The following is a 23,685-nucleotide window of genomic DNA, read 5'->3' as shown; positions in this document are numbered from 1 at the left end:
ATCGAATAAAAGGAGGCAGATATGTGAAATATTATGAAGGTAAAAAGGAAAGGATTTTAACTCTGATAGGAAGAGGGGTGGAGGGAGAAAGGAAAGAGTTGGAGACAACATCTACATTGTGAGCCTTAATGATTGGAATAATGGTGGTATGCTTGTCTATAATAGGGATATTTGGGAGAATGGAAGGTTTTGGGGAAAGACCATGATCAGCTTTGGACATGAGGGGTTTAAGAGATCTAGAGGTCTTTAGATTTGACATGGTCACCCTTTTCCCATTTACTTTCCTAATCTATCAAGTAAAAGACATGGACTAGATTATATATAATATCTCTTCCACTTCCAAATAAAAATAACAGCTCACTTTTATACAGCACTTAAAAAGTCTGTCAAGGTTTGATTTGATCCTTACAACAACCCTGGGAGCTAGCTGCTATTACTATGCCCGTTTAACAGATGAGGAAACTAAGGCATAGAGGTCAATTGACTTAGCCAGAGTCACACAGATACTGTCTATATTCATTTCTTAATTCAATTGTTTCTGACTCCAAGTCTAATGCTCTCTCCACTCTGCACCTCACAGCCTCCAAGTCTATTCTAATGAACCTCTCTGGGCTCCACGTACTCCGTGTCCCTTAGCTTCATTTCTACTACAGTCCATTCATCTGCCTCTGTCTGAGGCTCTTTTACTAACTTTCCTGTCACCTTCACATCAGTGTGTCCTTCATGATTTGTCACAAGCCCTCTGGCCATCAGGACACCCAGCCTAGTTTACCTCTGGGTCTTAGGAGAGAGGGATGAGTGAGTTATGCAAAAAAACCCTCTAGAACAAAGCTTGTAGAATTTCAAATGCAGTTTATTAAAGACAACACAAGAAAATGAAGGCTTTGAGACCGTTTCCAGGAAGGTCAACCAACCAGCTTACCCCTTTTACAACAATAACAACGACAATAGAATCATCAGAGAATTGGCTGCTAGAGTATCGAGGAGTTGGGCATGCAAACCTCCTAAAACATATTCTGGAGACACCCTTCCAACGATGCTTGATTGAAATGTCTCTCCTTCTGCGTGACTTGGGGGAAGCTTTTGAAATGAAGGGTGGGCAATGATGATGGCTGGATTTTTCCATGACTGACCAAGGGAAGTGGTCTTTCATAATCAGAATTGGCTTCACCATTCAAGTCACAGAAAGAGGCTCAGCCAGCCCAGAGAAGAGCTGGGGTGGGGCAGGGGGAAGGTAGGGAAGACCCTGGCTCAAGAAGGTCAGGATCACCAGGAACTAACTTCCCTAAGCACCACCCACACAGCTGAGGAGAGGTGGAAGGCATGAGGTTGAGGTGCTCACTGGTTGGAAAAGTGGAGAAAACCTTCCTCTAGGAATCAAGGTCAGAAAAAGGATTTAGAGGGCGTTGGGAAAATAATAAGACGAACTGCTGAAGCCCATCACATTGGCTCTGTTTCACCTCAAGAAAAGTTGGAGTTTTTGACTCCAAGAATTGACTGACAATGGATACAGATAGCATTGGGGCATGGTAAAAAGGCATGGGGAGCAGGGTAGTGGGCACTCGGGCTTTATTTGCTGCCTCTGGAATAACTAGTGGAGATAAACTTCACACTAGAGCTGCCACCAGAGCTCTTGACACCCCCAGAACTGCTGCTGGAGCCACCCCCAAAGCTGCCACCCCCTCCTCCTCCTCCGGAGCTGGAACCCCGGCCTCCTCCAGAGCCATAGCTGCCTCCTCCTGAGCTGTGGCCTCCACCAGATCCTCGGCCTCCTCCAGAGCCATAGCTGCCTCCTCCACCACTGGAACCATAGCTGCCTCCTCCGGAACTGGAACCATAGCCACCACCTCGGCCTCCTCCTCCAGAGCCATAGCTACCACCTCCACCTCCAGACACACTGACATGGCTGGTGCTCACAGCTGGGGAAGAAATTTCTGCTGTTACATTCAGCTCCACCCATCACTGGACAAAGTCCACCCCATCCCAAGAAGCCTTTCCAGTGTCCAAACAAAGATTCTTGATACTTACACACACTCACGTTGGGAACACACTCTCCAGATATCCTATGAGGGAGATAAAACCACATGGTTCCTATGACTCCTCAAACCCATTGGGTTCCTAGGACACAACCAAGCCATCCCCCATCCAAACTTGCCACCACTGGCCTGTCCTATAAACTGCTCCCTGGTCTTGCTTCCTTCCTGGTCACTCAACCTAAATCTCTCTTCCTGCCCTACCAAATCAGGAATCACTTCCCAGAAGTCATAACAACAGCTCAGATTCTTGGTAGTCCTCCCTACCAAAATCTGTTCTCTCAACACGCCTCAGAAGTAGTTTGTGGAATACTACAAAGAAGGGAGGGGATGGGAATGGAGGTGGAGTCATCAGACCTCACTTCCAATACTGTCTCTGCCACTTGCTGTCTTGGTGACTTCAGTGAAGGTACTTAGCCACTCTGAGCCTCAATTTCCTTATCAGTGAAATGGAGGAGTGGGTTGGATTCAATGGCCTCTGAGGTCTCTTTCATCTCTAAATCTGTGTAGATATTTGCTCTGTAGCTTTAAGGAAAAGACAGTCTCTGGCCCCCACTCTGGCCCCTCATCTACAAAACAAGACTTCCAGCTCTCTTAAGATTCCTTCCATCTCTGGATCCTGGATTCCTCCAACTCTAGAGTCCTCTCAAACAGAGTGCTAGGCTAAAGGCGTGCTCATTCTTTCCAGGAAGTTCTCCTCCCTTCCCCTGAGTGGGGTTCAATAGTATTGGGTGCTCATCCCTCACCTTCTCTCCTCTCCATTCAGCATCATCTCATAAGTGGCAATCTCCGCATCCAGAGTCAGCTTGACATTGCACAGTTCCTGGTAGTCTCTCATCAGCCGGGCCATGTCCTCCTTGGCCTTCTGCAGGGCATCCTCCAGGTCTGCTAGTTTGCCCTGAGCATCTTTCAGGGCATTCTCCCCACGCTGCTCTGCCTCAGAAATGGCTTGGTGTAATCTGGAAATCTGAAAGAAGGGACAGCAAACCAAGGATGTGGAGGTGGTCCTCTCCTCACACTCCCCACCCTCCCTGGAATCCTTAATCCAAATTAGCATCCCCACCCAAACTGCCTCTATGAGGAGCATGGTTCCCTCTCCCTAGAGAGGAGCAATAACAGGAATAAGAGGAGTGACAACCAATCTTTATGCAATGCTTGAACGCTTACAAAAACCTCCCTATGGATCATCTTCTTTGATCCTTGCAACAACAACCTTATGAGGTGGGAGCTAATATTATCTTCTCTTTGCAAATGAGGAAACTGAAGAGGAGAAAGATAAAAACGATTTGCTAAAAGCTAGTGAGCATTCAAGACAGCTTTCCAGCTCCAAGCCAGTCCTTCTATCCACTGCCTAGGATGATTTGAAAAAAAGAAACCTGGGACTAAGGTCATGTTGCCAATCCTCCAGCCTCCAGACAGGACCTAGAACTTTCTCGTGTGTGATACAACTTCAGAGACACCTAATAAGTACATCCTCAGGACTTCTGGAAGAATCTCCTTCTACATGCCCTACAGGCAGTCCCATGGCCCCTACTCAAACACTTCCAGCCACAGAGAAACCACAGACTCCTGGAGAGTGAAGTGACAGCCCAAAGTGAGGAGCAGAGTGAAAGAAACTAGAAACCAGTACCTGCTTCTTCACTGAATCGATTTCAGATGTGATTCTCTGGATCATTCGGTTCATCTCAGAAATCTCAGCTTTTGTGTTCCTCAGCTGGTCTCCATGTCTCCCAGCAGTGATCTGGAGTTCCTCATACTGAAGACAGGAAATCAAAGCATTGACACATCAGTGCATCCCAACACACAGGGAAACATTGGGACAAAGCTCATGAAGCCCGGGGCCCATTGGCGAAGACTCACTTTGTTCTGGAATGTGGTCTCAGCATCCCTTTTGCTCTTCTGGGTAATACTTTCATACTCTTGTTTGACCTCCTCGATGATGCCATTCAGGTCCAGGTTCCTGTTGTTGTCCATGGAGAGGATGACATTGGTGTCGCTGATATGAGTCTGCATCTGGGATAGTTCCTACAAGACATAACATTGCTAGAACTTTGGTGGTTTCCAGAGACCCAGCATGAGCTGACACCAGCTTACATGTGATTTTCCCAGAGTTTGTGTGATGCAGAATGAAGAGGTAAGTGAATATGAGTGTGAGCTGACTTACTGTCTCAAAAAGTACTCTAAAGAAGTCGCAGTCATTCTGTATAGTGTCCACCTTGCTCTGAAGGTCAACTTTGGTCATGTAAGCACTGTCCACATCCTGCAGTTAGAGGAGAAGTCAAGGAATGATTATCCATTCAGTGGAGGAGGATGCCCAGTGGCCACAGGGAATGTCCTCTGGCACTTTTGTTGATTGATTTGTTGATTGATACAGTTAATGGGGATGAAGAGGGTGATGAGCTTGGCTACTGAGCTTTACCTTACTTCTGTGAAACCCACTCTTTGGCATCTTAGGAATTTCTCTTGCTTGCTAAGCAAAAGTTTTCTGCATCTGCTTATTATATTGCAGGCAGAAATTCGGGGGAAACAACTCATTCCGGGGGCCAGAGAGAGCTAGATAAGTATAATTCATGGAGAAAAATACTAAGATTTCTCTTTAACTGTAAATTGAAAGCACAGTTGTACTCTCTTGACTACTTTTAGGGCTCAGTGAGTATACTGGTATTTATTTTCATTGATAAAATGGGAGCTTCATTGATTACTCACTTTCTTGATGCCCACAAACTCATTTTCGGCACCTGTACGTTTGTTGATTTCATCTTCGTACCTGTTGGAGGGAAAAGGAACAAGGATGGATAGGGAGCTTTGGGAAAGGGTAATGAACCATTGAGATGAATATTCAAGACTGAAGGTAATGGTAGAATAGCATTGGTTCCCTTGTTTCTTTGTAAAATCATATCAGCCTGAATATGCACTCTAATCTCTCCCTCTGCTTCTGAGCAACACAACTGCTCCACTTTCTCTAATGTACACTTCTTTCTTTGAAAATGTTTTTTTTAAATAAAATATAGTCTAATTGGCTCAAACTCTACATGATGTAGACAGTGCTTACATGATCAAGGCTGATCTTCAGAACAAGATGAATGAAATCAACTTCTATGTCATTTATGACATATGAGTCTAAGCTAAGTGTTTTACACATATTATCTCATTTTATTCTCAAAACATCCCTGGGGTGAGAAAAGTAAGGAAGAATTTAAATGATTTAGCCAGGATCACATAGGTGGTAAATATAGGAGGTAGGATTTGAACCCAGGTGTTCCTGATTCTAACCTTAGTGTAACATCTACTGGATCATCTGATTGCCTCTAGGGAGAGGAGAAACCCAATTGGCCCTCTCTGTTCCCTAATACCCTCTAGAGCCTCTTCTGATTATTCTCTGGAAAGTCTTTCCAGGGAGGAATGTTTTAATACTTTCTGGTACTTAGGAAGGGGAGTTGAGTCCTTACTTTCCCCGGTAGTCTTCCACTGAGTCTTGCATGTTTTTCAATTCTGACTCCATCCGTGAACGATCACTCTTGAGTGAGTCTATAGTACGTCTAAGATCACTGATATACTTTTCAAACAAGGGTTCCAGGCTCTGGGTCCGAGTTGAAGTGTTCACCTGCTGCAGCAGCTCCCATTTGGTCTTCAACACCTGGTTCTGCTGCTCTAGGAATCGCACCTGAAAACACAAAGTCCCTCAAAGTCTTTATCAAAGAGATGGGTCCTAGGACCTATTGGTCCCTAAGTCAAATCTCAGAGGTAAAGCAAGCCACAAGGCAGGGAGCCATTGTTCTTCCCTCATTTTCAAATCATGGCAAGCAAAGGAAGAACAAAATGAATGAGTTGACCCAACAGTCCATCTGACATATAGCTGAAATCTCCCAAAGTCCTCTCCCCCATTAGATTGTGAGCTCCTTGAGAGTAAGGACTGTATTCATTTTCTATTTGTACCCCCAGTCTTTTCTATATAATAAGCAATGAATAAACACTTTCTTCCTTCATTCATAGCTATACTCAATTCCAACTCAGTTCCATTCAGATAGCTACACATTCCATGGCAATGCAATTCAAATTAACTCAAATGAGAAATTCACAGGAAAGATGCAATCAAAAAAATCTCAAACAATAGCGAAAATACAAAATCTTTTTGATTTAACTAGAATGACAGCTCCCATTTCAATAACATTTCAGAAACAGCTTAAACGAAGTGCTGACATTTTTTAAATCACCAGATATACCTTCTATGACTATGGACAAGTAAAAAAAAAATACCCTGATCATTGACTTCCTCATCTGTAAAGAGGGAATGGTAATATCTACAGCTCCCACCTCCCAGGGTGGTTTGGAGGCTTAAATGAGATAACATGGAAAACACTTGAAAAAATCTTAAAGAGAGGTGTCAAAATCAGCTATCCTTGTTATTCTAGATTCTGGTGGATTTTGCCTGAATTACTATCAAAACAAGGTTGTTTTTCCTGAGGATACCCCCAAGGCTTAGAAGAAACTAAGAAACCAGGGAAGCAAGGGAACAGCAATAGATAATTGTATGAAGCTAAGAGTCAAGGAAAATAGTGTTTACTTTCAAGATCCACAAGCTCAAAGAATTATTTAACTCTATCCTAAAATAGCCATTTAACTCTCATGAGGGTGGATTCACCTGCTGAGGACAGTTTAGAAATGTTCACAGATCACTGAGAACACTATTTCCATCATCAGTAGTATCATCAACAAGAAAGAATTTCAACATTTTTGTTAATAAAGATAATAGTACTACTACTCCTACTAAATAACACCCTGCTCTAAGATCTACAAAGCATTTTACCAGTATTAGCTCATTGACACACATAATATCATGAGTTCACTTTTATTGATGAGGAAACTGAGGCAGAAACTTTTAAGTGAGTTGTTCAGGATTATACAACTAATGTCTGAGTCAGATTTTCAATTCAGGTCTTCCTGAATCCAGAATCCAGGATCCAGGTGAGCCCTCAGAACAATCCACTGGAGGAGAAGACCTTCTCAAAGTTCTCTGCACCTTTCTGAAGGTTTAACCTGCCCCTTTACCATCATTTAGAAGTTTTCCCTAACTGTCTTTCCAAATCTAGCATTTTATTCAATATAATTAATAATAATGATAATATCTCTCATTTCAATGTAGTTTGCTCAGCCTATAAGAATGTAAAAAGTAGTACAAGTGTTTTCATTTCTATTTTACAGATGAAGAACCTGAGGCTCAGACAAGTTAAGCAAGTTGGTCATGACCATCTACCTAGCAAGTGTTGAGGCAAAGACTCAAAACCAGATCTCTTAGATTCAAACCCACTTTTCTTTTCCTCTGTACAGTCTTCTCTCCTCCTAAGACAAAAATTACAAAATGACTTAAGAACACAGTGGAGAAACACAGGGAGTCAGCACTAAAATGATTGGCCTTTCCTTTCCTTAGTAGTAGTGCCTCTCCTTCCTCAGATATTTTTATGGACCAAAAGTGAGGGATGCTCTCCTATACCTCCTTAGTTTCATGTAGGCAATAACATCCTTCAAGAGCCTCCATCCTGGAAGCAACCCATCTTGACTCTAAGTTACATTTTAGCTCATGCAAGCATGAAATTCTGGAGCTAGAAATTAGAATTCACATTATTCTACCCTTCCCCTGGCCTCACATATTTTGAAGAGGCTCAAATGCACCCACTACCACCAGTCAGAAACAAACACTCACTTTGTCAATGAAGGAGGCAAATTTGTTGTTGAGTTGCTTGATTTGTTCCCTCTCTTCAGTCTTCACTTTTTGAACATTAGGATCAATTTCCACATTGAGTGGCTGCAGGAGACCCTGATTGATAGTCACTTCCTGGATGCCTCCAGGAGGACAGACTGACCCCATGTTTCCTGCACCAAAGCCACCCCAGACACCTCCAATGCCACCACCACCAAAACCACCACCACCAAAACCACCACCACCATAGCCACCACCACCAAAACCACCACCACCAAAACCACCACCACCATAGCCACCTCTACCAAAACCACCACCACCATAGCCACCACTGCCAAAACCACCACCTCCATAACTGAGTCTTCCTCCACCAGCAACACTCCTACAACTGCTCCTTCCCCCACTAAAGTTAATCAGACTTTGGCTGCCAAAGCCACCACCACCAGTTCTGTAGCTTCCTCCTGAAAATCTCCCCCCACATCCTCCACTCCTGCCAATGGAGGAGCTGCTAGTCATCCTTCGAGTGCAGGTGACCCCAGCAGAGCCTGAACTGAAGCCACCGCCACCACCACCACCACTACTCCTATAGACAGATCGGGAACTAAACTGTCGGCTCATGTTGGCCCAAGAAGGAGACAGCAAAAGAGAGAAGGAAAGAGGAAGGAGCTCAGCACTCCTTTAATTCCAGCAGAGTGGTTTCCCCCATATATATGTATTGGAGAAAATGGGTTTGGTCACATGGAGTCACTGGAGATTTAGAGCAATCTGAAGGGCTTGGTTTGCCTTGCAGCCATGCGAGATTTTTACGAGCCCCAACAATACAATAAACATTACACACCTATCTCCAGGATGGGCTCTGGAAATTGCTGCTCCTGCAAAATCTATTCAAGTAGAAATTATTTTATCAAAGCCATCTCTCCTCATCAAACACATCTGATTTTAGGAAAACTGAACCCCAAAACTCTTTCCTGGTATCTCTTCATGGGCTTTCTTCAACTTCTTTGGATTTGGGATAAACCCCATTCCATAACCTTGTCTTTCATATCAGAAGAATGCTAGACTTCTACAGCTCCATTCACCAGTCCCTGTATCTTAGAAGGGCATGTTCTCCTCCTCAGTTTACCATTTCGCACCCACCTCCCTCACTCCCAATTCTCTCTAGCCCCACAACTCACCAGATCAATCACCCTTCCTTCATTACAACATTTCTGAAATTCCTCTTCAGGAAGATCTTTCTCATCAAAACAGCTAATAGTTCACACTCAGATTGTGCTTTCTTTAGAATAACTGTAGGAAATAGTATTCCCATTCTATATACAAGTGAGGAAGCTCAGAGAGGTCTAGTTATATTTCCTATGGTCATCATTATCATACAGCCAACTAAGAAGTGTCAGTGCCACGCTTCTCCATCATATCAGGCTGCATCCCAGACTGATCAAAGGATATATGAGGCAGCTAGTTAATATGGTAGATAGAATGATGAACTGGGAATCCTGAGGCTTCAAGTTCAAATCCTACTTCATCTACTTATTATCTGTGGGACAAGTCATCAAAACTATTTTGTCCTCAGTTTCCTCATTGGTAAAATGGAAATAAAAATAGGCACCTCTCTTCCAGGATTATTGCGAGGGTCTGATAACATATATAAAGTACTTTGCAAACCTCAAACCACTGTATAAATGCTAGTTTTTATTATGCGATGGCTTCCTTTAATTCTCCCCTACCCAAGGGGAGCAGTTCAGCATAGAATTCTCATAGCCACTGCCTTCACAACAGTCACCTCAGCTATACACTCAACTCCCTTCTCCAAAGTCACTCTGATTTTTGGTCTACCTATGACATAAATATTCTATTGACCATTCCTGCTTGGTTTTCTTGTTTTTGTTTTGTGATCTCTGTTATCTATTATCTATGTCAGCATGAGTTCCGTGATTAAAGAGAATGTCTTGATGAGCTTTGTAGAGAAGAATGTACCAAAAAAAGACCTTCTCTCCACATCCATAAGATTCCAACTTGCCACTCTTCATTTCCCTCCAAGTGGTTCAAATACCACTTTCCAGACATAGATTCTTATCACGCCTCTATCTACCCTTTCCAGAGTTTCCTCCTCTCTATAATGGAGATAAAAAAAATTCTTTTGTTCAATGCTTCCACATGGTTGGATCAAATGAATTTATATATCTTAAGAGCTCTGGAATCTATATAAAGGTAGGTAAGTAATTTTTAGTTCTCACAGATCAGTATCCCCATACTCCAAACCCCACAGGAAATGCTTGCTTGATGATTGTCCATGAGGTTAAAACACTCAAATACCAGTCTTCTCATTCAATTCAGTATTCTTTCCACTCTCCTCGATATTACTCCTCTCCTTACTTGCCTCCAGTCACCAGACTCTTTCCTCCTCCTGTTTCCAAAATCTATTCCAAACTCCCCTTTTCCAGAAGTCTCCCTTATCCAGACTGAGCTAATATTTTGAGTCCTATTCAGCTGCTCTAAGTTCTGCCCTTGTCTCTGTGTCTGTACCATGGCTACGGGATGGCTTCTGTACCATCATCTCTCTTGGTAATTCAAGTAATGAGTAATTCAAGAGATTGCCCCCATCTTGTAACACTGAATACCTGGGAGGATACCCTGGATGTGGCAACCATTCTTGCATCATTCTTTCTGTCACAGGACCAAAAATCTTTCAGCATACTCCCAATTGATATGTATCACTGGAGACGATCAGATTCTTTCTAGCACTTTTGAAGGGTTATATGTGAATGGGTTCTGTGAAGAAAAAGAATGGGTTCCTACCAATTCTTGTCCTTTGCTGTATGTGAGCTCTCCTATCCTCATAGATAACTAATGAAAAGATTGACAATGCTTAAGACCCATCATGTTGATGTCTTAGCATGTCATGGCCACTGGTTGATTGAGATTCAACTTTGTGCAAGACTTATCCCAAGCATGGACATGGGGAAAGAGAGTAAACACAAAGAATGGAAAATGCAAGTGTGGAAGAAGGAGTATCCAAATAACCGGCATATAGATGGCATAGAATCAGTCTATCTTAGAGCTGGAAGGGAACTTGAAGATCATGAAGAGCATATATAGTGGAATGGTAAGAATTTGGTACCTAGAGTCAGAAAACCATTAAAAATATTGTTCTTATCTTCAGGCTGGCCACTTAGGCATCCTGAACTTCAACTGTTTCATCTATAAAATGGAGTGGAAGTAGACTAGAAAGCCTCCAGGTGTCTTCCACTTCTCTATCCATGATCCTCTAAAGCCAGGTTCATGTCAGGGTTCTTATACTATCTGAGTATCTAGTTCTAAATCTCAGAGCTTCTCTGGCCCTCAGTTTTTTTATCAGTCAAATGGAGATGAATATACTTTAATGGTGAAAGGAAGAGTAAGATTAGTTAAAGTATAAGGTCCTCTAAACTTGGGATCCTATGATTTTCCTTACACTCATTACCTTGAAGGCCTGTTATGCTTTGAATCTATAGAATTCTATATAAATATAAGTTGGTACTCTTGAGTTCAACTCCCTCATTTCAAAGACGACAACACTGAGGTAAACCTTATCTAAAGTCACAGAGTTTGTGGCAGAGAAATAGTTCAGAACATTAATTCTTGAGAGATTGACCTTCCTTTAACATACTATAGCTTTTAAAGAAAATTAAACAAACATACGAACACCACCCAACCAAGAAAGTTTATTAAGCATCTACCATGTGCTCATTTTGCCAAGTATTATCAGGACCCAGAAGAACATATGCTGGCAAAACAGGCCTACAGTCTAAGTGAGGTTGAATCCCCTTTTACTCCTGTGTGGGATGAGATTCAGTGTGTAATTCTCAGAGTAATATTTGGCTTGTAACGCCAGTCCTCAAGACCCCTTAGTATTACTATTCCTTAAAATAAACTAGCCCACCCCACCCCATAAAATTCTTAGTTTTCCTGACCTATTTTCAAAAGACTTAAGAAGAGTTTATCTATAGCCTGGGAAAGACCCTAGCTCTTGGAAGAGGGACAAGATAAGCTGAAGGAGAAAAGAACAGTTTTCAGGTGTATCTTTACTGTCCCAGGCTGAAAATTGCATGATAGTCACAGGTTTTTTGATCATGGGGGTTTTTAAGAGTATGTAATATTGAAAACCACACACTCAAGACTGAACATCACAGCCCCCTTGCATAGGGTTGGACAAGAGAAGGGGGGAAACATATCAATATTATAATAAAAGTCTGTGCTTACATGTAAAGAGAGAATATTTTTTGCTCTAAGCAAGCAGCTTGTGTGGGCAGAATCCCCTTTCTTTCCCTTCTCCTCCCCCTTACCCCCTTTGCTACTGCCTGCTGGTTTTCTCCAAATAAAGCCACAGCCTCCAGCCTCTTATCAAAGTCTCCTGTCTGCTCATTTGAGTGATTTCTGGAGGTGCAAGTTCTCCAAAAATTCCATTCCACACAACTCCCAAACACATTCATCTACTTATTAGGATTACTCCTGGGTTATGAATGAGAAAAACAGAAACCAACTGACGAGACATCATCTTTTCTCTCATCCCATATTTTTTACACTCCTCTCCCTGTTTTCACAATTTACTGAATAAATAATATACACTGTAAATTTCTTGAGAGCAGAAATTACACTTTTTGGTCTTGGTATCCCTTGACCCAATGACTTGCACTTAGAAAATGCTTAATAAGTAGGATTTTTTACTTAAATTGGCATTTTATTCCCAATTGGAATCCTGGTTTCAATACCTCTTGTAGCCTTTCCCTAATTTCAAACTCATGATAACTCCTTTCTAGTTCTTATCATCATCATCTCTCACTTTGACTCCTACAATAAGTTCCTGATCAGTCTTCTTCTCTAGTTTATCCCCCCTTTAATTCATTTTCTACTTGCCAAAATATGCTTCTTAGAGCATAGCAGTGCCCATATCATTGTGCTGCTCAAAAGTCTTCATTTATTCCTTATGGCATCTAGTTAAAATGCAAACATCCCTGTTTGGCATTTAAAGTCCTTGCATCTGGCCCGAGCCTACATTTGATTACTTCTTTTCTGTTACTCCTTTTCATACACTTTGTGTTCCAGATGACTTAATCCAGCGATAGCAAACCTTTTAGAGACTGAGTGCCATGTCCCACTCCCTAGAATGCCACACACTGCACCTCCCCTTCACCTTACCCCAAACAGGAAAGGGAGAAAGTGCTTCCATTAGCCTGCTAGCAGAAGGGTGGATGAAATGAAAAAATATCCTCAGTCATGGTGGAGACAGGGAAAGGGAGCAACTCAACCAAGTCTCTCTGCCTTTCTAGTAAGTAACTTTGGTGGGCGATGATGCATGTGCCCACAAAAAAGGCTCTTGTGTGCCCACTGTTGCAATATGCCATAGGTTTGCTACCATAGGCCTAGTCTATTGTTGTTCTTTAAAACTAGCATCCCCACCATATTTTACATATGTTACAAAAATTTGCCTTTTTTCAGGTCATCTCCTATGTCTGAAATGCACTTCCTATTCACTTCTACCCTTTATCATCCTTAGAATGGAGTCTGGCCCTAGTTCCCAAATCAGGAACTGAGGTTCGAGGTATGAGTAGACAGAAGAAGACACTGAACAGCATAAAGAACAAGAGCTATTTGGTGAAGAGATAGATAAACTATAAACCCAGATGAAGAAAATAACTCTACAGGAACTAAAAGCAAAATCTCACAGGAAAAAATAATTATAAGCCCCAATAACTATAAGAGTAACAGAAAAAAATGAAATAAGAATGAATGAATAAATGAATTAAAAATTATTCATTAAGTCCTTTTTTTAATTATTCACCAAGCACTATGTGAAAGCATTGGGTATCAAAATGGAAACAAGACAGATAGTTCCTACCCTCTTAAAGTTGACATTTTAATGGGAAAGACAATATAAAAGGTAATAATGTCCAGGGAGGGATTTTATGGTCATGAAGGTTAGAAAGAATGGTTACCTAAGTAATAGGTCACTTGAGTGGCATATTCATATAGGGATGGATAGTGTTGGTTTTATTACTGTTCTCAGAGGTAGATCTACAAAAGGATCCTTATGCAGCAGCACAAAAAGATGGCCTAAAAGGAGGATGGATGCCTTGGACTGGTACTCCCCATTCTGAACACAGTCATAGGGGTGAGACCTTTATTTCAACTAACAGGGGAGGGCTGGAGAGATAGCCACATAGCACAGAGATGACTGAGGAGATATAAAAAATTAAGATTTATCTGACATGAGAGATCTGGAGCAAAGAATATGAAGGAGAACAAATATTTAGAACACAAAGTAGAAAGCCTTACCCAAATAATGGGACCTGGAAATTAGAAGGAAGAACTTAATGAATCTATAGAACAAGAAGAAATATTTAAATGAAAGGAATGAAAAATGGAGGGAAATATGAAGTACTGCTAAAAAAATTATCAGAAAAAAGTCATGAATAAAGAACTTGAGAATTAATGAACATCATGGCCAAACAAAAAACCTAGGCACCCCATTTTAAGAAATCACAAATGAAAACTGGCCATATTTGTTATAATAAGAGAAAATAGTGAAAATTAAAAGAAGCCACTAGTTACTTCCTGAAACATCCAAATCAAAACTCCTACTAATGTCCTAGGAAAAACCTAGAGTTTCAAGATAAAAGAAAAACTACTTTAAAAGCCAAAAAGGAGTCCAAGTACCAAGAGAGTAGAATTATCAATCAATAATCATATATTAAGTGCTCACTGTGTATCAGACACTATAATAACCACAGAGGATACAAAAAAAAAAGACAAAAGATTATCTCTGTCTTCAAGGGGCTTATACTCTAATGGGGAGACAACAGTAAAATGAATATATCCAAAGTGAGCTAAATACAAGATAAAAAGAAAAGAGAAAAGGCATTGAAATTAAAAGAGGTTCAGAAGTCTTCCTACAGAAGGTGGAATTTTAATTGAGAAGTCTCAAAGGCAAGGAGGTAAAGAGTTGGGATTGAAGAACAAAAATATTCCAGGTGTGTAAGACAGTCAGAGAAAATGACTAGACTTGACAGTGGCTATAATAAAGGAAAGAAGCCAGAGGTGTATGATATCTCAAAATGCAAAAGCTAATGCCTTATAACTAAAAATAACTTACCCTGAAATAATGGATAGAGTACTGGGGGGGGGGGTATAAATTGAACTTTTTTTTTTACTAAATAATATCATATTTTCCCAAATTATAAGTATTTTTTTAGTTGTGTATAACATTACCTTTTAAAAATGTATTTATTTAGAATATTTTTCCATGGTTACAATATTCATTATTTTCCCCACCCCTCTTCCCTACCCCCTCCTGGAACTGACAAGAAATTCCACTGGGTTATACATTGTAATAGATGATATTTTGAGGGTGTATATTGATGGATACTAGATAACTAATGGAGCAGATCGTTATCTTCTTTGCCTACCCTCCTCCCTTGATGCCTCCATTTTCCTCCCTCTTCAGAAGCCTTTCAGCCTCCACTCCCCCCTTCTTCTGTCTCCCTCAAGTCACTCAGTGTGAGTTGTGAGGTTTCAATGAAATAGTTCTTATTCTTCTTTCAAACAAGGAGTTTATTTGGGAAAGACAGGACAAGAGTGGAGGATAAGGTAAGAGGGATGTGATATCCCTAGTCTCTATAGTGAGTGTTAGATTGGAAAATATTGAGAGAAATGGCAATCAGTCACTAGCATGAAACAGAACCAGTCAGACAGATGTATAAGGACAATTGTCCATCTTCTTCTGCCTTCAAATCAGCCAGGTCACCTCCAACTTGATTATCTCAAGTCCCAGAGATAACACTAGCTTCTTCCTTCACCTAAGCCAGCAAGCCCAAAGCCTTTCTTCAGGTCACTACCATCAGCTCCCAAAGACCAGAAAAAACAGTTTAGCAGTTGGCTCTTGCCTCCAACTGTTTCCCAGTCACATTCCAAATGGAATCATCATTTGACTGACAGCTGATCCATCTCCAGCTTATGTCCTTTGCATGCCTTGTAAATTCTCTCCTCCACAACATATATCATTATTCAAAACCTATTTCCATATTATTCATATTTGCAATAGAGTGATCATTTAACCACAAAGAGTACAACTATAAATATTTTTGTACACATATTTTTCCTTATTATCTCTTTGGGGTACAAACCCAGCAGTGGTATGGTTGGGTCAAAGGGCAGGCATTCTTTTTATTTTCCTTTTAAACATTATTATTTATTTGGTCATTTAAAAAAATTATTCCTTGGAAACATACCACCTTCCCATAGCTGACATGCGATTCCACTGAGTATCACGTGTGTTCCTTATTCGAACCCATTTCCATGTTGTTGGTATTTGTATTGGGGTGTTCATTTAGAGTCTCTCCTCAATCATGTCCCCTCAACCCCTGTAGTCAAGCAGTTCCTTTTCCTCTGGGTTTTTACTCCCACAATTTGTCATCTGCTTGTGGATAGTGTTTTTTCTCCTAGATCCCTGCAGAGTGTTCAGGAACATTGATTTGACACTAATGGAGAAATCCATTACATTCGATTGTACCACAGTGTTTCAGTCTCTGTGTACAATGTTTTCCTGGTTCTGCTCCTTTTGCTCTGCATCACTTCCTGGAGGTTGTTCCAGTCTCCATGGAATTCCTCCACTTTATTCTTCCTTTTAGCACAATAGTATTCCATCACCAACATATACCACACTTTGTTCAGCCATTCCCCAATTGAAGGGCATCCCCTCATTTTCCAATTTTTGGCCACCACAAAGAGTGCAGCTATGAATATTCTTGTACAAGTCTTTTTCCTTATTATCTCTTTGGGGTACAAACCCAGCAGTGCTATGGCTGGATCAAAGGGCACGCAGTCTTTTAGCGCCCTTTGGGCATAGTTCCAAATTGCCCTCCAGAATGGTTGCATCAATTCACAACTCCACCAGCAATGAATTAATGTCCCAACTTTGCCACATCCCCTCCATCATTCACTACTTTCCTTTGCTGTCATGTTAACCAATCTGCTAGGTGTGAGGTGATATCTCAGAGTTGTTTTGATTTGCATCTCTCTGATTATAAGAGATTTAGAGCACTTTTTCATGTGCTTATTAATAGTTTTGATTTCTTTGGCTGAAAATTGCCTGTTCATGTCCCTTGTCCATTTATCAATTGGAGAATGGCTTGAATTGGGAAACAATTGACTTAGCTCTTTATAAATTTCAGTAATTAGACCTTTGTAAGAGGTTTTTGTTATGAAAATTGTTTCCCAATTTGTTGCTTCCCTTCTAATTTTGGTTACATTGGTTTTGTTTGTACAAAATCTTTTTAATTTGATGTAATCAAAATTGTTTATTTTATATTTTGTGACTCTTTCTAGGTCTTGCTTGGTTTTAAAGTCTTTACCTTCCCACAGGTCTGACATGTATACTATTCTGTGTTCACCTAATATACTTATAGTTTCCTTCTTTATGTTCAAGTCATTCACCCATTCTGAGTTTATCTTCATGTAGGGTGTAAAGTGTTGATCCAAACCTAATCTCTCCCACACTGTCTTCCAGTTTTCCCAGAAGTTTTTGTCCTAGAAGCTGGGGTCTTTGGGTTTGTCATAGACTGTCTTGCTGAGGTCACTTACCCACTTATCCTCCTTTCTGTCTCTTAGCCAGTACCAAATTGTTTTGATGACCACTGCTTTATAATAGAGTTTGAGATCTGGGACTGCAAGGCCACCTTCCTTTGTATTTTTTTTTCGTTATTTCCCTGGATATCCTTGATCTTATGTTCTTCCAAATGAACTTTATTACGGTTTTTTCTAAGGCAGTAAAAATAAATTTTGGAAATTCAATGGGTATAGCAATAATAAATAAATAATTTTGGGTAGGATGGTCATTTTTATTATATTGGCTCATCCTACCCTTGAGCAGTTAATGTTTTCCATTTGCTCAAGTCTAGTTTTAGTTGTGTGGAGAGTGTTTTGTAGTTGTGTTTGTAGTTCCTATGTTTGTCTCAGGAGATAGATTCCTAAGTATTTTATTTTGTCTAAGGTGATTTTGAATGGGATTTCTCTTTCTAATTCTTGCTACTGAGCTGTGTTGGAAATGTATAGAAATGCTGATTATTTATGAGGGTTTATTTTGTATCCTGCAACTTTGCTAAAGTTGTTGAGTATTTCAACTAGCTTATTGGTTGATTTCCTAGGATTCTTTAAGTAGACCATCATATCATCCGCAAACAGTGATAACTTGGTCTCCTCCTTGCCTATTTTAATGCCTTCAATTTCTTTTTCTTCTCTGTTTGCTACTGATGGTGTTTCTAGTACAATGTTAAATAATAGAGGTGATAATGGGCATCCTTGTTTCACTCCTGATCTTATTGGGAATACATCTAGTTTATCTCCATTGCAGATGATGTTAGCTGATGGTTTTAGATATATAGTGCTTATTATTTTTAGGAACAACCCTTCTATTCCTATGCTTTCTAGTGTTTTTAATAGGAATGGGTGTTGTATTTTATCAACGGCTTTTTCTGCATTTATTGAGATAATCATGTGATTTTTGTTGGTTTGCTTATTGATATGGTCAATTATGTGGATGGTTTTCCTAATATTGAACCAGCCCTGCATCCCTGGTATAAATCCTACTTGATCATGGTAGATGACCCTTCTGATCACTTGCTGGAGTCTTTTTGCTAGTATCTTATTTAAGATTTTTGCATCTATATTCATTAGGGAGATTGGCCTATAGTTTTCTTTCTCCATTTTTGACCTACCTGGCTTTGGAATCAGTACCAAGTTTGTGTCATAAAAGGAATTTGGTACAACTCCCTGTTTGCTTATTATGCCAACTAGTTTGTATAATATTGGGATTAGCTGTTCTTTGAATGTTTGATAGAATTCACTTGTGAATCCATCAGGCCCTGGGAATTTTTCTTAGGGAGTTCTTTGATGGCCTGTTGGATTTCTTTTTCTGATGTGGGATAATTTAAAAATTCTATTTCTTCTTCTGTTAGTCTAGGTAATTTATATTTTTGTAAATATTCATTCATATCACCTAGATTGGTATATTTATTGCCATATAATTTGGCAAAGTAGTTTTTAATGATTGCCTTAATTTCCTCTTCTTTGGAGGTGAGGTCCCCCTTTTCATCTTTGATGCTATTAATTTGCCTTTCTTCCTTCCTTTTTTTAATTAGATTGACCAGTACTTTGTCTATCTTGTTTGTTTTTTCAAAGTACCAACTTCTAGTCTTATTTATTAGTTCAAAAGTTCTATCACTTTTGGTTTTATTAATTTCTGCCTTAATTTTTAGGATCTCTAGTTTGGTTTTCTTCTGGGGGTTTTTAATTTGTTCTCTTTCAAGTTTTTTTATTTGCATGCCCAATTCATTGATCTCTGCCCTCCCTAATTTGTTAATATATGCACTCAGGGATATGAATTTTCCTCTGAGTACTGCTTTGTCTTCATCCCATAGGATTTGAAAAGATGTCTCACCATTGTCATTTTCCTCAATGAAATTATTGATTGTTTCTATGATTTGTTCTCTAACTGATTTTGGAGTATCATATAATTTAATTTCCAATTAATTTTTGATTTGGGTCTCCATGTACCCTTACTGATCATTATTTTTATTGCCTTATGATCTGAAAAGGTTGCATTTATTATTTCTGCTTTTCTGCATTTGTATGCCATATTTCTGTGACCTGGTGTATGATCAATCTTTGTGAATGTGCCATGTGGTGCTGAGAAGGTATATTCCTTTTTGTCCTTATTTATTTTTCTCCATATGTCTATTAACTCTAATTTTTCTAATATTTCATTCACATTTTTTACCTCTTTCTTATTTTTTTTATTTGATTTATCTAAATCTGATAGTGGTTGGTTCAGGTTTCCCACTAATATGGTTTTACTGTCTATTTCCTCCTTCAATTCTCCCAGTTTCTCCATTAGAAATTTGGGTGCTATGCCATTTGGTGCATACATGTTGATTAATGATATTTCCTCATTGTCTATACTCCCTTTTAACAGAATATATTTACATTCCCTATCCCTTTTAACCAGGTCTATTTTTTCTTTGGCTTTGTCTGATATCATGATTGCAACTCTTGCCGTCTTTCTATCAGTTGAGGCCCAAAAAGTCTTACTCCATCCTTTAATTCTGACCTTGTGAGTATCAACCCACCTCATATGTGTTTCTTAAAGACAACATATGGTAGGGTTTGGGGTTCTAATCCAATCTGCTATTTGTCTATGTTTTATGGGTGAGTTCATCCCATTCACATTCAAATTTATGATTGTCACTTGTGGATTCCCTGGCATTTTGATATCCTCCCCTAATTCTGACCTTTCTTCTTTGGCTATAACCTTTTAAACCAGTGATTTACTTTATATCAGTCCCCCTAGTCCCCTCCCTTGATATGCTTCCCATTCTAGCCCCTCCCTTTTTGTTCCCTTCTCCTCTTCCCTCTCCTTCCCTCCATTTTTATACTCCCTCCCCCTTCCCCCTCCTTAATTTCCCCCTCTCTCTTACCATGTTGGATAAGATAGAATTCAAGATCCCAATGGATCTAGATGTTCTTCCCTCTCAGAGTCGATTTCACCGAGAGTAAAGTTTAAGTAATACCGATTCGCACTCTCTTCCTCTCCTTCTTATAGGAGAATTCTTCCCCTCCCCTTCTCATGTGTATCTTTGTGTGACAAAGATTATTCTATTTAGGGTTTTTTTCTATTTCTTGAATTATATCTTAGTACCATCAACAATTCGCCCCTCCCTTTTTCTTTTGTCCCCCCCCTTTCTCCATATTGTCTTGATGCCCCAATCTTTCCCTATGAGTGATTCTTCTAACTACTCTAATGATGCATACAATTTTTGAGAGTTATACATTACATTTCCCCCACACATTAATATATATAATTGATATAAATGTAGTCCTTATAGAAGAGAGTTTGAATAAAAGAAAAAGATAACATTTTCTCCTTTTCCCTTTCCTTCATATTTACCTTTTCATGTTTCTCTTGCTCTTTGTGTTTGTATGTCAAACTTTCCACAGAGCTCTGGTCTTTTCTTCACAAATACTTGGAAATCTTCTATTTTGTTGAATGCCCATACTTTCCCCTGGAAGTATATAGTCAGTTTTGATGGATAGCTGATTCTTGGTTGAAGACTCAGCTTTCTTGCCTTTCTGAATATCATGTTCCATGCCTTATGGTCTTTCAGTGTCGAATTTGCAAGGTCTTGTGTGACCCTGATTGGCATTCCTTTATATCTAAATTGTCTTTATATATCTAATATATGTCTTATATCTAAATCTTGTAGGATTTTTTCTTTTGCTTGAAAGCTTTGGAATTTGGCAATTACATTGCTGGGAGTTGTCTTTTGGGGATTTAGTATAGAGGGTATTCTGTGAACTCTTTCAATGCATATTTTGCCCCCTTGTTCTAAAATCTCCGGGCAGTTTTCTTGGATGATATCTTGTATCATGATATCAAGATTGCTATTTATTTCTGGCTTTTCTGGTAGACCAATGATTCTCAGATTGTCTCCCCTTCCTCTGTTTTCCAGATCTGTCACCTTGTCAGTGAGATATTTTATGTTATTGTCTAATATCTTAGTCTTTTGACTTTGCTTTATTAATTCTTGCTCTTTTGCAAGATCATTGTCTTCCCGTTGCTTGATTCTGATCTTTAAAGACTGGTTTTCCTTTTCAGTTTGGTCTGTCCTGCTTTTTGAGTCTTCAAGCTGTTTTTGCAATTGCTTGTTTTCATCCTTCAGATTGCTGAGTTCCTTTTGCATTATTTCCCATTTCAGACCTAGGGCTGCCCGTTGTTCAATCCTGGGGTGTCCCTCCCTCACTTGTTGATTCTGGTCAGTGCCAACTTAAACTCTGGCTCCTGTCAGTGTGGTGGGTGGGGGAGGGTAGGTCAGCTTTTAGTTCCCTTATATTGAGGAACTGCCAGAATCCCACCTACCTTCAATCCTGCGCTTTAGTGTGGGGTCCCTCCATTCTTATGAGGAAGGTTGTTTTTTTTTGGGGGGGGGTCTTTTGATGTCACCTGTGTCGTTGGGTCTGAGGAGAGGAAGCAAGCCACATCTACTCTGCAGCCATGCTTACCCAGAAGTCCCGCAGGCATTCTTTTTAAAGCCCTTTGGACATAATTCCAAATTGCCCTCCAAAATGTTTGGATCAATTCACAACTCCACCAGCAATGCATTAGTGTCCCAGTTTTGCCACATCCCGTCCAACATTTATCACTTTCCTTTGCTGCCATATCAGCCAATCTTCTAGGTGTGAGGTGGTACCTCAGCATTGTTTTGATTTTCATTTCTTTAATTATGAGAGATTTAGAAAACTTTTTCATGTACTTATTGATAGTTTTGATTTCTTTATCTGAAAACTGCCTATTCATATCCTTTGATCACTTATTAATTGGGGAATTGCTTGATTTTTTATAAATTTGACTTAGTTCCCTATATATTTGGGATATTAAGCCTTCATCAGAGAGTTTTGTTATAAAAATGTTTTCCCAGTTTGTTGCTTTTCCTTCTAATTTTCATTGCATTAGTTTTATTTGTACAAAATTTTTTAATTTGATATAATAAAAATCATTCATTTTATATTGTATAATGTTCTCTATCTCTTGCTTGGTCTTAAATTCCTTCCTTTTCCATTGATCTGACAGGTATACTATTCTATGTTCACCTATTTTATTTAAGAGTATATAATACTCTTTATATTTATGTCATTTACCCATTTTGACCTTATCTTGGTATACGATGTGAGATGTTGATATAAACCTGATAATTCCCATACCTGTCTTCCAATTTTCCCAGCAGTTCCCAAGAACTCCCAAATAGTGTGATAGAGAACGAACATTTTGCAAAAGACTGTGTAATGCAAATGTTAGAGTGATTGACAGGAGCATGTGACTGATAGTCACATGGGAGCCTAAGGGCCAGGATCTGGGCAAAGATTCTGAGGTCCCAAAAGTCTTGGCATTTCTCTCCTGAAGGACCTTGAGTTGGAGGTTTGAAAACAGTTTCCTGGCTGTGGAAAGGAAATTAGACTGACAGTTTGTGGGGGAAGGGGCCAACTGGGAGTGGCAGTTGGGTCTTGTGACTAGCATTTCCTTCCTGCCGGGTGGGTCTTGCTTCCGGGTATTGGAGGAGAGAGGAGCTTGTTCAGCCCAGTCTGGCGTGGCATGCTCTTCTTGGTTCAGCCCAAAGACACAGGCTTCTGAAGGTAAGTATTGTTCTTGTTTGCTTTCTGCCTATTGCTAAGACTCTGAATTAGAACAACGAGAGTAGACGGGAGTGGGACAAACCCTCTGCCAGCCTCTAGGGCCTGGCCCTATACTCTGAAGCTAAGGAAAAACTCCAATTCCAACTGGATTATTAAACTTTATGTTATTTGAATTCACAGTCAGATAAGTGGACTATCTTTTCTGGTCATAGAGGGAGCTGAACTTCAGTTTCAGTCATTCAAAGACAAACCGTCCTTATTGGACCCCTGCTGTTTCCTTTCAGCAGGGGGAATCTCCCTCCCTTGCATCACCAAGCTATATACCCTTTCTCCCCTTAACTCTTCCTTACCCCATACAAACCTCTCATTATCCCCTTGTTTTCCAAATCCTATTTCCTTTCCCAATAAATATTACATGGCTTTGATAATACCAGCTGAAGAGAGGAATCTTTTGAACTGGCTGCTGGCAACTTGAACAGAAGGTTGAGGACCCACTTCTCCACTGGACCTGATTTGGACAGTGTTCATCTGAAGATCCTGGCCCATTTGATTGGACTCCACTTGTGAGATTTGGTTATTGGGGAAACTTACTGTTTTAGCTTATATAAGTTAAGATGGATTTATAGAAATTAGGGTTTAAGCTTAGTTGTAATAATTCTCCTGACCCCTTTTCCTTCCTCCCTTTCCCAAACAATAAATCTGAATTTTTATGTTTCCTTCTTGTTCATTCCCCTACCA

At 39.9% G+C, this 23,685-nt stretch overlaps 1 protein-coding gene across 1 annotated transcript; it reads right to left on the bottom strand.

Annotated features, from left to right (window-relative positions):
* Positions 1 to 832: 832 nt before the first annotated feature.
* LOC130454423 (keratin, type II cytoskeletal 1-like) lies at positions 833 to 8,412 on the bottom strand. Its single transcript, XM_056798165.1, has 9 exons — positions 7,735 to 8,412; positions 5,483 to 5,697; positions 4,740 to 4,800; positions 4,198 to 4,293; positions 3,894 to 4,058; positions 3,664 to 3,789; positions 2,780 to 3,000; positions 2,029 to 2,063; positions 833 to 1,919 (listed from the first exon to the last, which is right to left on the bottom strand). The coding sequence occupies exons 1-9, from the start codon at positions 8,347 to 8,349 to the stop codon at positions 1,570 to 1,572; spliced, it is 1,884 nt and encodes a 627-aa protein (XP_056654143.1). The 5' UTR covers positions 8,350 to 8,412; the 3' UTR covers positions 833 to 1,569.
* Positions 8,413 to 23,685: the final 15,273 nt, after the last annotated feature.

The sequence above is a fragment of the Monodelphis domestica genome, chromosome 5 (genome assembly GCF_027887165.1).
Source record: "Monodelphis domestica isolate mMonDom1 chromosome 5, mMonDom1.pri, whole genome shotgun sequence".
Lineage (NCBI taxonomy): Eukaryota > Metazoa > Chordata > Mammalia > Didelphimorphia > Didelphidae > Monodelphis > Monodelphis domestica.
Note: the sequence above shows the minus strand (reverse complement) of the source record. Positions and strands in the feature narration are given on the sequence as shown.

Bases quoted from the DNA above. Each gene is read 5' to 3' on its own strand.
- LOC130454423 (XM_056798165.1), bottom strand. From the start codon at position 8,349: ATGAGCCGACAGTTTAGTTCCCGATCTGTCTATAGGAGTAGTGGTGGT. The intron at 4,294-4,739 runs GTGAGTAATCAA...CTCTAACTGCAG, and splicing joins AGTTTGTGGGCATCAAGAAA to GATGTGGACAGTGCTTACAT. The intron at 4,059-4,197 runs GTAAGTCAGCTC...TATGTCTTGTAG, and splicing joins TTAGAGTACTTTTTGAGACA to GAACTATCCCAGATGCAGAC.